At 32.4% G+C, this 13,811-nt stretch overlaps 1 protein-coding gene across 1 annotated transcript; it reads left to right on the top strand.

Annotated features, from left to right (window-relative positions):
- Window positions 1-1,567: 1,567 nt before the first annotated feature.
- LOC118060697 (protein DETOXIFICATION 49) lies at window positions 1,568-3,611 on the top strand. Its single transcript, XM_035073959.2, has one exon. The coding sequence runs from the start codon at window positions 1,773-1,775 to the stop codon at window positions 3,414-3,416; it is 1,644 nt and encodes a 547-aa protein (XP_034929850.1). The 5' UTR covers window positions 1,568-1,772; the 3' UTR covers window positions 3,417-3,611.
- The last annotated feature ends 10,200 nt before the right edge of the window (window positions 3,612-13,811 follow it).

The raw sequence follows: 13,811 nt of genomic DNA, 5'->3' as shown, positions 1-13,811 counted from the left end.
AATTTCCATCCAAATAATTGACTTTTTTCCACAACAGAAGCAATGAAATTAAGAACTTTGTAGGTCCACTTAGTGTAAAACGAAGACCCAGCTAAATGACACTCAACAAAAGCTGACTTCGCTTCCCTCATCAAGACAAAAATATAATACACCGCCAAATTTTGGCTATGAACAAATTAGTTCTATAGGAAGAGTTTCACCGATTTAGATAGCAAATTCTTCACGATAATTGATGGAAACTTTTGATGGACAGGATTGACCTTATTTAGAAGTTCAAGGGGCATTCTTAATTTGGCCAATTAAGTAAAGTTTTGTTATTTCTGGTTACAACCATGCATGGTTTTTTTTAAATATTTAGTAGGTTTTTTTTTTTTTTTCTTCTATAAATAGAAAATTGTATTTTTTTCATGCTAGCTTATCATTGGCTTTTTGCACTAGTTTTTGTGCCCATCCTATACACCAATTCTCAAATGGAATCTAGTTTTTGTTCTTCAGTTTGGTCCCTAATGTATAAGAAGCTCTCAATCACATAACCCATCATAGTCCATTAATGTTTGGACTTATACTTCAAGGACTTATATGAGTTTATCCCTTGATTTTTTTTTTCCTTCTTTGAGGAGATGGATGGGTCTTTACAATATTTTTAGATATCAGAGAAAAAGGATGTCAACATATGCATGAATAAGAAAATACCGCGTGATTTTATCCCCATTTTTTAACAAAAAACCTCTACAATTTGTTGCATATACAGTAGATTTGAACACGACTAAATTGTGCATCGATGCCTTTTTATTTAATTAGCTTGAGGACAAACATCGACGGCTTCTTTGGACTGTCCATAAACTGGTGATGTACACAACCTGAAGCGGCACAATCACTTAAGCCGCCCGGCAACGCAAACAGGACAATTTTAGAGTTGGCAATGGCAATAAATAGTAAATCTCTCTCCACTTAATCTATGCAAAATCCTCCTACAGCATTGATTGGCCCAAGTGAAGCTTTTTGGAGTTGTATGTAAACTGTCCTAGAAGCTATTCTGTCCTTGTTTTCAAACACATTTGGGTATTTTCCAATGTAATCCAGCAGAAAATGTTCAAGAATCACTTTTGACTTCTTTTTTTAATAGTGGTCCAATTAATCCATATATGTAATGCGAAAATTCGTTCCTGCCTTCTCTTTTCCTCTGAGTTGAAAACTGATTAATTTCTAGGCTGAGAAGGAAAAAAAACCGGTGTCTTTTATGAATTAAACAAAGATTAGATGAGAGAAGATTGTTGTGTAGAGAATATAAAATGAAAATTGCGTAGAACAAAATTGTTTTTTGGTTCTATTTAAGGCTCGTGCACTGCACTAAAAGCATGTATTTTATGCTTTTTAAATAGTGTATCGTGCGGTACACCACACGAGCAAACCGGCTATTATTAGTGGAATCAAACATAGAGTTACAAGTGAAGTTGTTGTATCTTACTTTGTACGGTCCCATATTTCAAAGGCTACATCCTAATCAAAAATCTTAGTTCACTGTTTATGGTTTTTGCTTTATAATTTCTTCCAAAATTCATATGCGAGCCGGTGCTAAACAACAGCAAACAAGTGACAAAAAGTATGTTAGGCATTATATGATGTTTCAAAGCATTGCCGTCTCTCAAACTCCCTATAAAAACCCTCCTCCGCCTCATATTTATAACCCCCCTCCCTGCCCCCCTCAACTTCTCTCCCTCTCTTTACTCTATTCAACTCGAACTCTCTAACATTTCTTACGCATAACAAGAATGTGTCAGCTAAACTCTTCTACTCTATCCTGCAAACGCAATCAAGACTTGCATTTCCTTATCTCCATCAAAGACCAAGAGCCCAAAATGATCACCTCATTATTGATCCCAAAAAGCCCAACATGTATACCACAAGAAACCCAGGAACCAAACACCACCAACCTCTCCCTCGCTATCAGAGAAGCAATATCCATAGCCAAAATAGCTTTCCCCATGATACTAACAGGCCTCTTGCTCTATCCTCGCTCAATGATCTCCATGCTCTTCCTTGGCCGCCTCGGGGAGCTAGCCTTAGCTGGTGGCTCACTTGCTGTTGGCTTTGCTAATATAACTGGTTACTCTATCCTCTCTGGCCTGGCCATGGGGATGGAACCAATATGTGGTCAAGCTTTTGGGGCTCAAAAACACCGCCTCCTAGGCTTAACGTTGCAAAGAACAATACTTCTGCTCATTGTTGCTTCACTGCCCATTTCTTTTCTTTGGCTAAACATGAAAAGCATCCTTCTTTTTTGCGGCCAAGATGAATCAATAGCCACAGAAGCACAGTCATTTCTTGTTTACTCCCTTCCTGACCTTTTAGCTCAATCGTTTTTGCATCCATTGAGAATCTATCTTAGAACTCAAACAATAACCTTGCCTCTCACATTTTGTGCCACTCTAGCTATTATTCTTCACATTCCTATAAACTACTTCCTTGTTACACACCTAAATTTAGGGACTAAAGGGGTTGCTCTTAGTGGGGTATGGACTAACTTCAATCTCGTAGGTTCTTTGATCATTTACATCCTTGTTTCTGGTGTCCATAAGAAGACATGGGGAGGATTTTCAATGGAGTGCTTCAAAGAATGGAAAACTCTCTTGAATTTGGCCATTCCAAGCTGCATCTCAGTGTGTCTTGAATGGTGGTGGTACGAGATCATGATCTTGCTATGTGGACTCTTGTTAAACCCAAGAGCAACTGTTGCCTCCATGGGCATTTTGATTCAGACAACTGCACTCATCTACATATTCCCTTCTTCTCTAAGTTTCAGCGTATCAACAAGGGTTGGCAATGAGCTAGGCGCTAACCAACCCAAGAAAGCAAAGCTTGCAGCCAATGTAGGCCTTTCTTTCAGCTTCATTTTCGGGTTTTCAGCTCTAGCTTTTGCAGTTATGGTTAGGAAAGTATGGGCTAGCATGTTCACACAAGACAAAGAGATCATAGCATTAACATCACTTGCTTTGCCAATAATAGGTCTTTGTGAGCTAGGAAATTGTCCACAAACAACCGGTTGTGGAGTCCTAAGAGGAACAGCCAGACCAAAAGTTGGAGCAAACATCAACTTGGGATGTTTCTACCTTGTTGGCACGCCGGTGGCAGTATGGTTAGGGTTCTATGCAGGGTTTGATTTTGAAGGGTTATGGCTAGGCCTCCTGGCTGCACAAGGGTCCTGTGTGGTGACCATGCTGCTTGTTTTGGGTAGGACTGATTGGGAATCTGAAGCTAAAAGAGCTAAGGAGCTGACAAATGCTTTGGTTCATGTTGCCAAAGTTGATGACAGCCTACAAGTTGAGGAAAAGAAGCCACCTTATGCTGAAATCAAGGAGGATTCCTTGCATTTATTTGAAGAATTAGATACTCTTTATAAACCTTTACCTGTTTAACTCATCCCCGAAATTTTATTTCTTTTCCTAATACTTTGTTTTGTTTTTAGCTCCCCTTGCCCTTGTAAGTTGTATAGGAGAAGAAGAAGAGGGCCTTTGATTCTGTCATCTTCATCAATTTGAACAGGGCTAGGCTACATACTCATGTAGTGCTGTACCTATTAAGAATTATACAAAAATTAACTAATCAATTCAAGGTGCAATGTTTTCTAATTTTGAGCTTTGAATGTTTTGATCAGTCAATTTTAATATCGTATGCTTCAAAGTCAAACGCCGTAGAGAGTACTATTCTACATTTGTTCATAATTAAGGTAGCACAAGACCAAAACAAGGTGTAACCAACCATTCTAAAGGAAAATGGTACTATTTGATTCCACTAACAATGGAGAATTTACATAAAACAGAATGTCGGATTAGATTCTAGTTCTAAATTCGATTCCTATAAAACTCCAAGGACTAGACAAGACTATAATAATAGTAGTTATAAAACTCAGACACTAACCTAGCATATTAACTTAGAACCTAGCTGCCTTGAAGCTTAGATCTAGCATAGTCTAGTTAATAATTCAATTAACACTAACCTAGCATATTAACTTAGAACCTAGCCGACTTGAAGCTTAGATTTAGTATAGTCTAGTTAATAATTCAATTAATGTTGTGTTTGGAAACGCAGTGCGTATCATCAAATTTTATTTTTTTTATTAAAAATTATTTTTTTTTATGTTTTGAATTGTTTTTATTTTATATATTAATTAACTAATATTTAATTACATAATTAATAACTATAAATATTTAAAAATTAACTAACCTCATTTATTTTATTTTTTATTAGCTCCAAAATTTTATGGATATTAATTAAATTATTTAGTAGTTCTTTTTACTTAAGAAAAACTATGTAATATTTTGATTATTGTGTTTTCTTTTAGTTATGCTCTTTTTATATTATATATGCATGTTTTGAAGAAAAAATTACTTTTTAAAACAAATCGTTTACTTAAAAAAATATATTTAATTTAATTTATTCTTTATTGGTAATTTTAACTCAAACAGTACAACAATAAATTACAAAATAGTTAAAGTGATTTCACTCGCAATATAATGCAACAAGTTAAGGATGCGTTTGTTTTTTGAAAAGTGATTTTTCAAACTCTCCTATATTTGTTTGCCTTTAGAAAAGTTGGTCAACAGAAAACACTTTCCTGTCAATGAAAAAATATTTTTCTGTCAAAGGAAAATTTGACTTGATTTCTAGGAAAGTGTTTTCCTTTTATTTTGGGTGAAAAACACTTTCCAGAAGTTGTGAAAAATTTAAAAATATCATATTATTTGCTTATTATATTAAATTTGGTCCTCAAACTTTTGATTACTATATATTTTGTTTGAATTTTATTTTTTAAAAAAAATCATCTCTTAAAATTTGATTCAATTTGATTCTTATATTAACTTTGGTCCTTATTTTTGTGATTATTATTTACTTTTCTCTTATCATTTTTTTATATTGAAATTTTTTATCTATCAAATTTAGTCCTTATTCTTTTGATTGTTACTTATTTTATTTAAAATAATTTATGAAATTATAATTATTATTATTTTAATTTCATCTCCTTTTAATTTTTTTATCTGTTAGATTTGATCTCTATTATTTTGATTATTATTTATTTTATTGAGACAATTTATGAAATTATATATTTTTTTAATTTCATTCTCATTTAATTTTTTTAATTTGTAAAATCTGTTTCTTTTTATATTAATAAACCTGAAAAAAAATTAAAACATTAATAAGTTATTTTCTTGCTCATTTTGCATAGTATAACCAAACACCGGAAAATATTTTCCAACTTACCTTCTATGACACTACCAAACATCAAAAAATAATTTACTTTCCCGGAATTTACTTTTCAAGAAAACCACTTTCCAAAAAAAACTATTTTCATACAAATAAATAGAGCCTAAATATGTTTAATCTCATAATATAGCATAGTATATACAACAAACACAATAGAGATGAAACAAACTTTTAGTTTAATTTAAAAAATAAAAATATTGAGATTCAAACTTCTATTTTAAAATTATATATATAAAAATTACCTCTACCTAAAATTTAAAATATTAAATAAGATTTAATGTATAATTTTATATTATTACCTAACATTTATAAATCACCTTTTCCCCTTGATATTCTCAACTATCATTGGATTTTCTCATGAATTCACATCCGCAATTAACGAGCGATAGATAGATTTATAAAATAAAAACAGCCAATAGGCAAAGGAACATCAACATATGCCGATGCATCTAATCACACAATAAAATGCAAGTTGCAAGAGTACAAGAATCTTACTGATAACTTCAAAAAAGATATATCCACTGGTGATGATCTGATCTCTGTTGCTTTTATGCACTGTTGGAGACCTTATGATCTACCATCAATCTTGGAACATGGCCAGGAATCAATTTAATTGAGAATTTTCATGATGTTTATGCCATTATACCTTCAATCTTTATCAAACTTTAACCATAAATCGTAATCAAGAATAATCAATCAAGGCTCACCCGATCGAGGTTGATTTTCTTTATTATCTTATACATATCTCAAGTCAACACATAATATTTGAGCCAATAAAGAGAAAATAACTAGGCTCTGGTTCTGCTTTGGGATCCATTGACTTCGTTATTAATTTTTATTTCTTGGAAAATGGAGTTGGGAAGCAGCGATGTATTTGAAATATTCAAGAAAAATAATATAATATTATAAATGTAAAACATATTTTCAAAAACCCAATTTTATCTCCCCCCCTCCCACCCACTTAGTAAATCTCTTACATAAAAAAAAAAAAAATCAACTATGTGGATATTAAATTGACGTAACGCGTTAGCATATAATTGCTTATATTCTCTCATTAAAGATGAAAGAAATTTGTGGTTAAAACCGTTGTTTTGCATTATCAGATCCCTTGGATGCCAACACAGGGGCTGAACTTTTTGAATTAATTGGTGACATAGAATTGTGTGTTGTAAAATTCATGTGGCATATATCTTGATCCGCAAAGTCAGAAGAATCAAATTGGGGGTTCTTATTCTGCAGAAACACTTTCTTCCTTCTTTCTCTTTGGCCTAAATGAATTAAATCACAAAATTTAATAGTATCGATCGGTTATTTGTGTTTTATACTTCTTTATATTCATCATCAATAAGTCAGAAATGCATGCTGCTCAATTTGAGATATATTTTTTAACGTTTTTAATGAGTTAATTTTTTATGAGATAATAAAAAATATATTCAAACTAATTTATATATCAAAAAAAAATTTAAAAAAAAATCAAATGAATTTAAAGGTATTTTTGTATATCAATCTTGTGTGTTCAATAAATTTTCCTTGTAATGATTCAAAGTTTGAACTTATCAAAGAACATTCACATCCTAAAATATTAAGTGCCCGTTTGGTATTGAGATTCAACTTGTTTTTTTGAAAAATTTCAAACTTTTTTTTTTGTTAAAATTAAGTGTGGTTTGTACTTTTTAGATCATTTTGATGTGCTGATATCAAAAATAATTTTTAAAAAATAAAAAAAATTATTGGCATGCTTTTAGGCATGAAAAGCTATTTGAAAAACAACCGCTACCAACTCCCAAACACCCTTTAAATTGTTAAGTAAAATCTCAAAATATAATTTATATAATTTTTTAACATATCTCTTTAATTAAAAATTCTTTAGACCTGAAATTTGAAAAAACTCATATTATTTTATGTTTATTTTTATCAAATAAAATAAAAATAATGAAAAGCTATTTGAAAAGCAACCATTACCACACTCCCAAACACTCTTTAAATTGTTAAGTAAGATCTTAAAATATAATTTATATAATTTTTTAACATATCTCTTTAATTAAAAATCCTTTAGACCTGAAATTTGAATAAACTCATATTATTTTATATTTATTTTTTATCAAATAAAATAAAAATAATGAGATTTAAACTCGTAAATATTTAGTTAATAAGCTTTGATATCACTGAACTTCTTCTCTAATTTATTACTAACTTCATAATTAATAGTGGATTTCTCCATCAATGATAAATCTTTTCTCCATGAAAAAAAAGTTCAAATATTGGTTGTATGAATACATCTAATGACCAAGGAATCATAGCGGAGTTTAATAAGCTAACCTATAAGCTAGATCCCATCTTGGCCACATAAAATTACACTTGGCCATTGAAAGCCAGACAAGGCAACTCGTACAAAAGCTAAATCAGGCTAGGATAGGTACCCATATACAAACTTTCTATTTCATTTTATTTTTCTTCCATATATTATACTCTTTTTCTATGTTTATCTACTTAATAGTCAAAGTATTTCTTTTCCCAATAAAGCACTGATATTTCATGAATAAAATAAGCTAAAATCAAAGGTCTACGTTCAAAGCAATCTTCACCAATAACAGCTATAAAAAGCCCATTTTCCTTTTTATGGACTTCATCACTAACCAGCTCTTTTAGAATTTAAAACAAAAATTCAAGGGTGAAATTTCTCGCGACCTTTTGCCCATGAAAGATAGGCAGCTGCTCTTGCAAGTTGCACTGTATAAATACTCTCTGGCTGGATTCTAAATCAAGTTGTCTATGCAATTAATTCCAACGAGATCATACTTCCCAAGAAGTTCAAATATTGATCTTTTTTTATTAATTTATTCATCGGTTTTGATCGGAGAGCCAGTTTTCCGAATAAATGCAACAAATAAAAATGAAGTACCAATTATCAAATCAGTCTAAGAAATAAAATATGATTAATTCTAATTTAAAATCCCTATAATAATCATATGCATTATTGAAGTCCGTGAGACCATATTGACTGATAAAAGGTTTATTCTAATTAGCTGTAATTAAATTTATTAATTTAGGTAATGAAAAACGACTCAAATGCTAGACTCGACCTTGTTTAATTATAAAGTTTAGTTAAAAAAATGATATAGTAGGTCAAATAAATCAAGGATAGCCAACCCATGTAAAAGAGAGAGAAGATTCTTTCACGAGCTCATATGAGATTAATTAACTCGAGCTTTTTTTATGGAATCGCAAAATATATTAATAATTAACAACAATAATAATCCGTATATTTCACATGGTTAATTGCAGAACCCATGTTAATTGAGGTCAATACTATTATAAAATTCTTTTTTGAAAAAAGACATGGCAATTAAAAATTATGTCAAATTATATATTAGACATCAGTTCAAAAAAAAACACCAAAATGCAATCTACTTCAATTAAAAATAATTATGAATATAATATATTAGATCAATATAAAAGTTATATACTATATATATATATATATATATATATATATAACTGATCAATATAAAAATAATTTTAAAATTAAAAACTTTTATATTATATGATCGGAGCCATGCATCAAATATTGACTTGCCTTTCCATTCAATATATTATGCATATCATTGACAACAAATTCCTTAATATCTGCACCGAATTCGAGAAAGGTACCTTTTCGAGAATTGAAGAGAGCATTCATCAAGTTTACATCATTTTTAAGCTTGAAAGGATAGGAAATTCTTGATAAACTAACCCTATGGTTCACTTGTTTTGATGACTGCAGCAATAATGATGAATAACAAAATAGAAAAACAAGAAACATCGGCAATGTGTTTACATCCATATAAATAAAGGGCTATATTTTCATTGTCTATCAAATTAGAATTACATGTATTAATAATAAAACCCTAGACGTACAAGAAATATTAGTAAACTCGAATAATACCCTTTTATTTTATTGCTTTATTAGTAAATTCCAATAAAGTGTTGCGTGTTGCTTAATTGTGACCAGTTTGGCGCATATGGATATATTTTTTTATTTTCCTTTTTTTCTTACTTGATTTTTGTTTTGGCCTTCTAAAATATCAAATCAATCCCTTAAGTTATTCTCCTTAATTGTATAGTTTGCTCAGGCTTGCTTAATTTTTTTTAAAAAAAGATTAATTTCATCTTCCAGCACTTGTTTTTATTCTCTTTTTTATATGATTTATCAGTCTTTTTTAAAATAAAAAAGGTTGCCTTAAGTTTTTTTTTTCGGTTTTTGTTATATTTAGCTTTTTTAAAAGGATTTTTTTAAATTTAATTAAATTTATTAATTTTATCCTTTAATATTTAATTGGGCGGGTGTTGAGTATTTTAGTTGAGCTTGGGTTTATAATTTAATGGGTTATAAGTTTAAAAGATTAACCCGAGTTTACGAGGTTCATCAGGGTTTGCTTGGTTTTTGTCTTACTTTTTTAAACTTTTTTATTTTCAATTCCATCTACCAATATTTTGCTAGTTTTTATATTCACTTTCTTTGAGATTTTTCTTTTATTTTGAAAGTAATAAGGGTTAACTTGAATTTGTTTTTGACCTTTGTTGAATCTAAATTTTAAAAAAATATATATTTTTTTTTTATTAAATTAAATTAGTATCATAAGTGTAAGCTTCATAATATTTTATTTTGTTTACTTTCCAGGTCACCACTCTTACAAGACCTACTACCTCTTTCATTTACTAAATTCTTAAATGTTTTATACTTCTGTTAAAGTGTTTTTATTTCATGGTCATCATTTTTTATTTTGGTAAAAAAATAACTCGTCCCATGATTATTATCTATTTTATTAGATCCTATAATTGATAATGCCATCGAAAATATTTTTCTATTCTTTTTTTTTTTTCACCTTTCAATTTTCAAAATGAGATTCAATTCTGATTAATTCACCTTCAAAAAAAATGCTTAGATTCAAGCCCGTTAAGTCCTCATCACCACTCCAATATAATTATATAAAGCAATTAATTACCAAGATTCATCTATCTATGGATTTGCTTGAAAGATTAACAAAATAATAATGATAATAATGTGGATATATAATAGAACCTTAAACATTTTATATGTTATCATTCATCTCCTTGGATCAATAAAGAGACAACCCATGATTTTGTGAAGGATTGTGGTTTAGGAATATTATATAAATAGGAAGGTTGGCTAAGACACAACCTAACACATTCCATTGATTGTTTATTTCAATGGTCTCCTGATTATCCTTTTTTGCGTACCTTTGGGTGTCTCTGTTTTCCTTTTCTGCGTCCATATAATAATCATAAATTGGATTTTCGTTCCTCTCCATGTGTGTTTTTTGGATATAGTTCCTCCCATCTTGGTTATCGATGTCTTGACATTGCATCTCACCGTATTTATATTTCTCGTCATGTCCGCTTCCATGAACGTGTTTCCATTTGATAATTCTGAACAGATTGCAAAGGTTTCCACCACAACCCCCACCCCACCCGCTACTGTCACCCTCCCAAATTTGCTAAACCACCCACCACTACCCACTTTCACTAGCCACCCAAACAGCCCACAACACTCCGCTTTGCCACTCCAAACAGCCACCAGACCACAACCTCCACCCATCCATTGGCCATCATCCCATGCTTGTTTATCTAACCCTTATGATGCAGGTTCAGATCGTCAATTGGTCTCCTCTCCTCATGGTCTTGAGGCACTTTCTAGTCCCTCCTCTGTTTCGCCCTCCCTGGCCAACACTCATGTAGCTTCAGTCTCTCCCTCCAGCCCCTCCTCTACTGACAGTCTTGTGCTTGAGGCTGCTTCTTTATCATCCTCCCCCACTGGTCTGCAACTTATGGTTGATTTGTCTTCTTATCAGTTGCCACATGTCTCCTCGCTACAACCGTCTTCCCCTGCGTCTCCACCAGCACACAACAGACATCCTATGACTCTTAGACCGCGACAGCCAAAGACAGTTAATCTGGTTGCTTCCGCTGCCACTACTTCTACCTCCACACGGGTACTGTATTCTCCCTCTTCTGAGCCTTTTGCATTCTCTGATGCTGACCGGTATGCAGTTTGGCATAATTCTATGTGTGATGAGATCGTCGTTTTAAGCGAAAATCGCACTTGGTCTTTGGTTCCATTTCATCCTTCGATGAACGTTGTTGGCAAGTAAATGGGTATATCGGATCAAACGTCGTGTTGATGGTAGTATTGAGCGCTACAAAGCGCGCCTTATTGCTAGAGGTTTTACCCAGCAGGAAGGTATTGATTATTCTGAAACCTTCAGTCCAGTTATTAAGCAAGCCACTATCCGATTGGTTTTCTCTATCGCGGTTTCGCGAAATTGGAAGATTCATCAGCTTCATATTCATAATGCCTTCCTCAATGGTGTTCTTACTGAAGAGGTCTACATGAAACAACCTCCAGGTTTCGTTGACTCTTCTCTTCCATCTCATGTGTGCAGATTGCACAAATCATTGTATGGTTTGAAACAGGCACCAAGAGCATGGTACACTCGTCTAAGTGATTTTTTGCTCTCCATCGGTTTTCGAGCTTCCAAGGTTGACACCTCCCTATTTATCTTATCTGATGGTACTAATATCTTTTATCTCCTGATGTATATTGATGATATTCTGCTCACGGGTAGCAACTCTGCTATGCTCCATCACCTTATACAGTTACTCAGCTCTGAGTTCAAGCTTCGTGACTTAGGTGTTGTTCACTACTTTCTGGGTATTGAAGTTCAGTCTACCAGTATGGGTTTAATGAAGCGTCAACATAAATATATTCTTGACATCCTCACCCGAGCTGGTATGACTTTCTGCAAACTAGTTGATACTCCAGTCTCCCCTTCGAAAGTCATTTTATTACCGGATCATTCATTTTATGATCCTACACGATTTCGTCAAATCGTGGGTGCTCTTCAATATCTTACCTTCACCCGTCCAGATATATGCTTTGTTGTTAACAGAGTCTGTCAGTTTATGCATGCTCCTACAGATTCTCATTGGGTCGTTGTCAAACGTATTTTACGCTATCTTAAAGGTACGGCATCTTATAGTTTCCATATCACTCGAGGCTCCTCTTTTGCTCTACATGGCTTTACAGATGCAGATTGGGCTGGTAGTATTGATGATCGCAAGTCTACGGGCGGCTATCTTGTCTTTTTTGGTTAGATGCCAATTTCTTGGAAATCCGGCAAGCAACGCACTGTTGCTTACTCTTCTACTGAGGCTGAGTATAAAGTCCTTGTTGATGGTACCGCTGAAGTCATTTGGCTTCAATACTTGTTAACAGATTTGCAGGTTCCCTCAGTCTCTGCCCCTACCATTTGGTGTGATAATCTTAGTGTTACCTATCTCTCAGCAAATCCTATCTTCCATGCTCGTACTAAGTATGTTGAAGTGGATTATCACTTTGTCTGTGACCGTGTTGCCAAGAAAGAAATTCAGATTCGTTTTGTCCCTCTCGGGATCAACTTGCCGATGTCTTCACTAAACCGCTTCCTGTTGCATCCTTTACTGCTTTTCGATTCAAGCTTCGGGTTGATCCCCCACTCTTAGCTTGAGGGGGCATATTATGGAATAGGATTCTAATATACGATGTTGTAATCATTACAGTTACTCATGTATCTATCAGAATATGATTCTAATATAGGATGTTGTAATCATTATAGTTACTGCAGTGTTTTACTGCCTCTATATAAATAGGAAGGTTGGTTAAGGCACAACCTAACACATTCCATTATTCTCAACTAGGAATTATTGATGATGCAGCCATCGGCTCTATGACACCGCCAATCAAGCACTACATTATAAGAATCCTACGTGGATTTTCATTATTGCTGTAGTCAATTCATGAAACATTAATTAGTATATATTCCATTAATTTGCTTATTAAAATAAAGTTGAGACAAAAAATAAGGGAGAATATGGCTCTTCCATGGCTCCAAAGTGATTCTACATTGCCTACAAAATAAGAATTAAAGTTATATAGGCAAACAATTCTAACGCGATTTAATTTTAAATAAATACTAAATAAAATAATCACATAAAAAGAGTTTCAAAACTGACAAGCTAATTTGAATTTAATAAGCATGAGAAGGAGAAAGGCCCACTTATTTAAGCATGGACAACTTCATGTTTCCTTTGACTGTTTTATAGGCAAGCCACAAATGTAATCATTAGTTGTAGTTAACTAGTCAGTACTAACCTCAATACTTGAAGCATAAATCATTATTTATAAAAGAGTTTAAGTTTAATTATCACTCTTAACTAGTCATCACCTTTATTTATTATAATCATCCTTGTAATGCCAAAAAAAAAAACATGGAGTGATTAATTAAAGTCTTAGATGATCAAATTATGTAAAAATAAAATTATCATTGAAATTAAGTCTAGGAAGTGAGAAAAGAAAGAAAGAAAAAGAAGAAGAAAATAAAATTATATTGATTAGGGCAAATTGTAAATTGAATGCAAAGCGACATGAAAGTTCGACTTAATTGGTTCATTAAAAAGGCACTGCAAGAGTCAGAACGAATGTGAAGAACTTAAATATTTAAAATTTAAGC

Source organism: Populus alba, chromosome 12 (genome assembly GCF_005239225.2).
Source record: "Populus alba chromosome 12, ASM523922v2, whole genome shotgun sequence".
Lineage (NCBI taxonomy): Eukaryota > Viridiplantae > Streptophyta > Magnoliopsida > Malpighiales > Salicaceae > Populus > Populus alba.
Note: the sequence above shows the minus strand (reverse complement) of the source record. Positions and strands in the feature narration are given on the sequence as shown.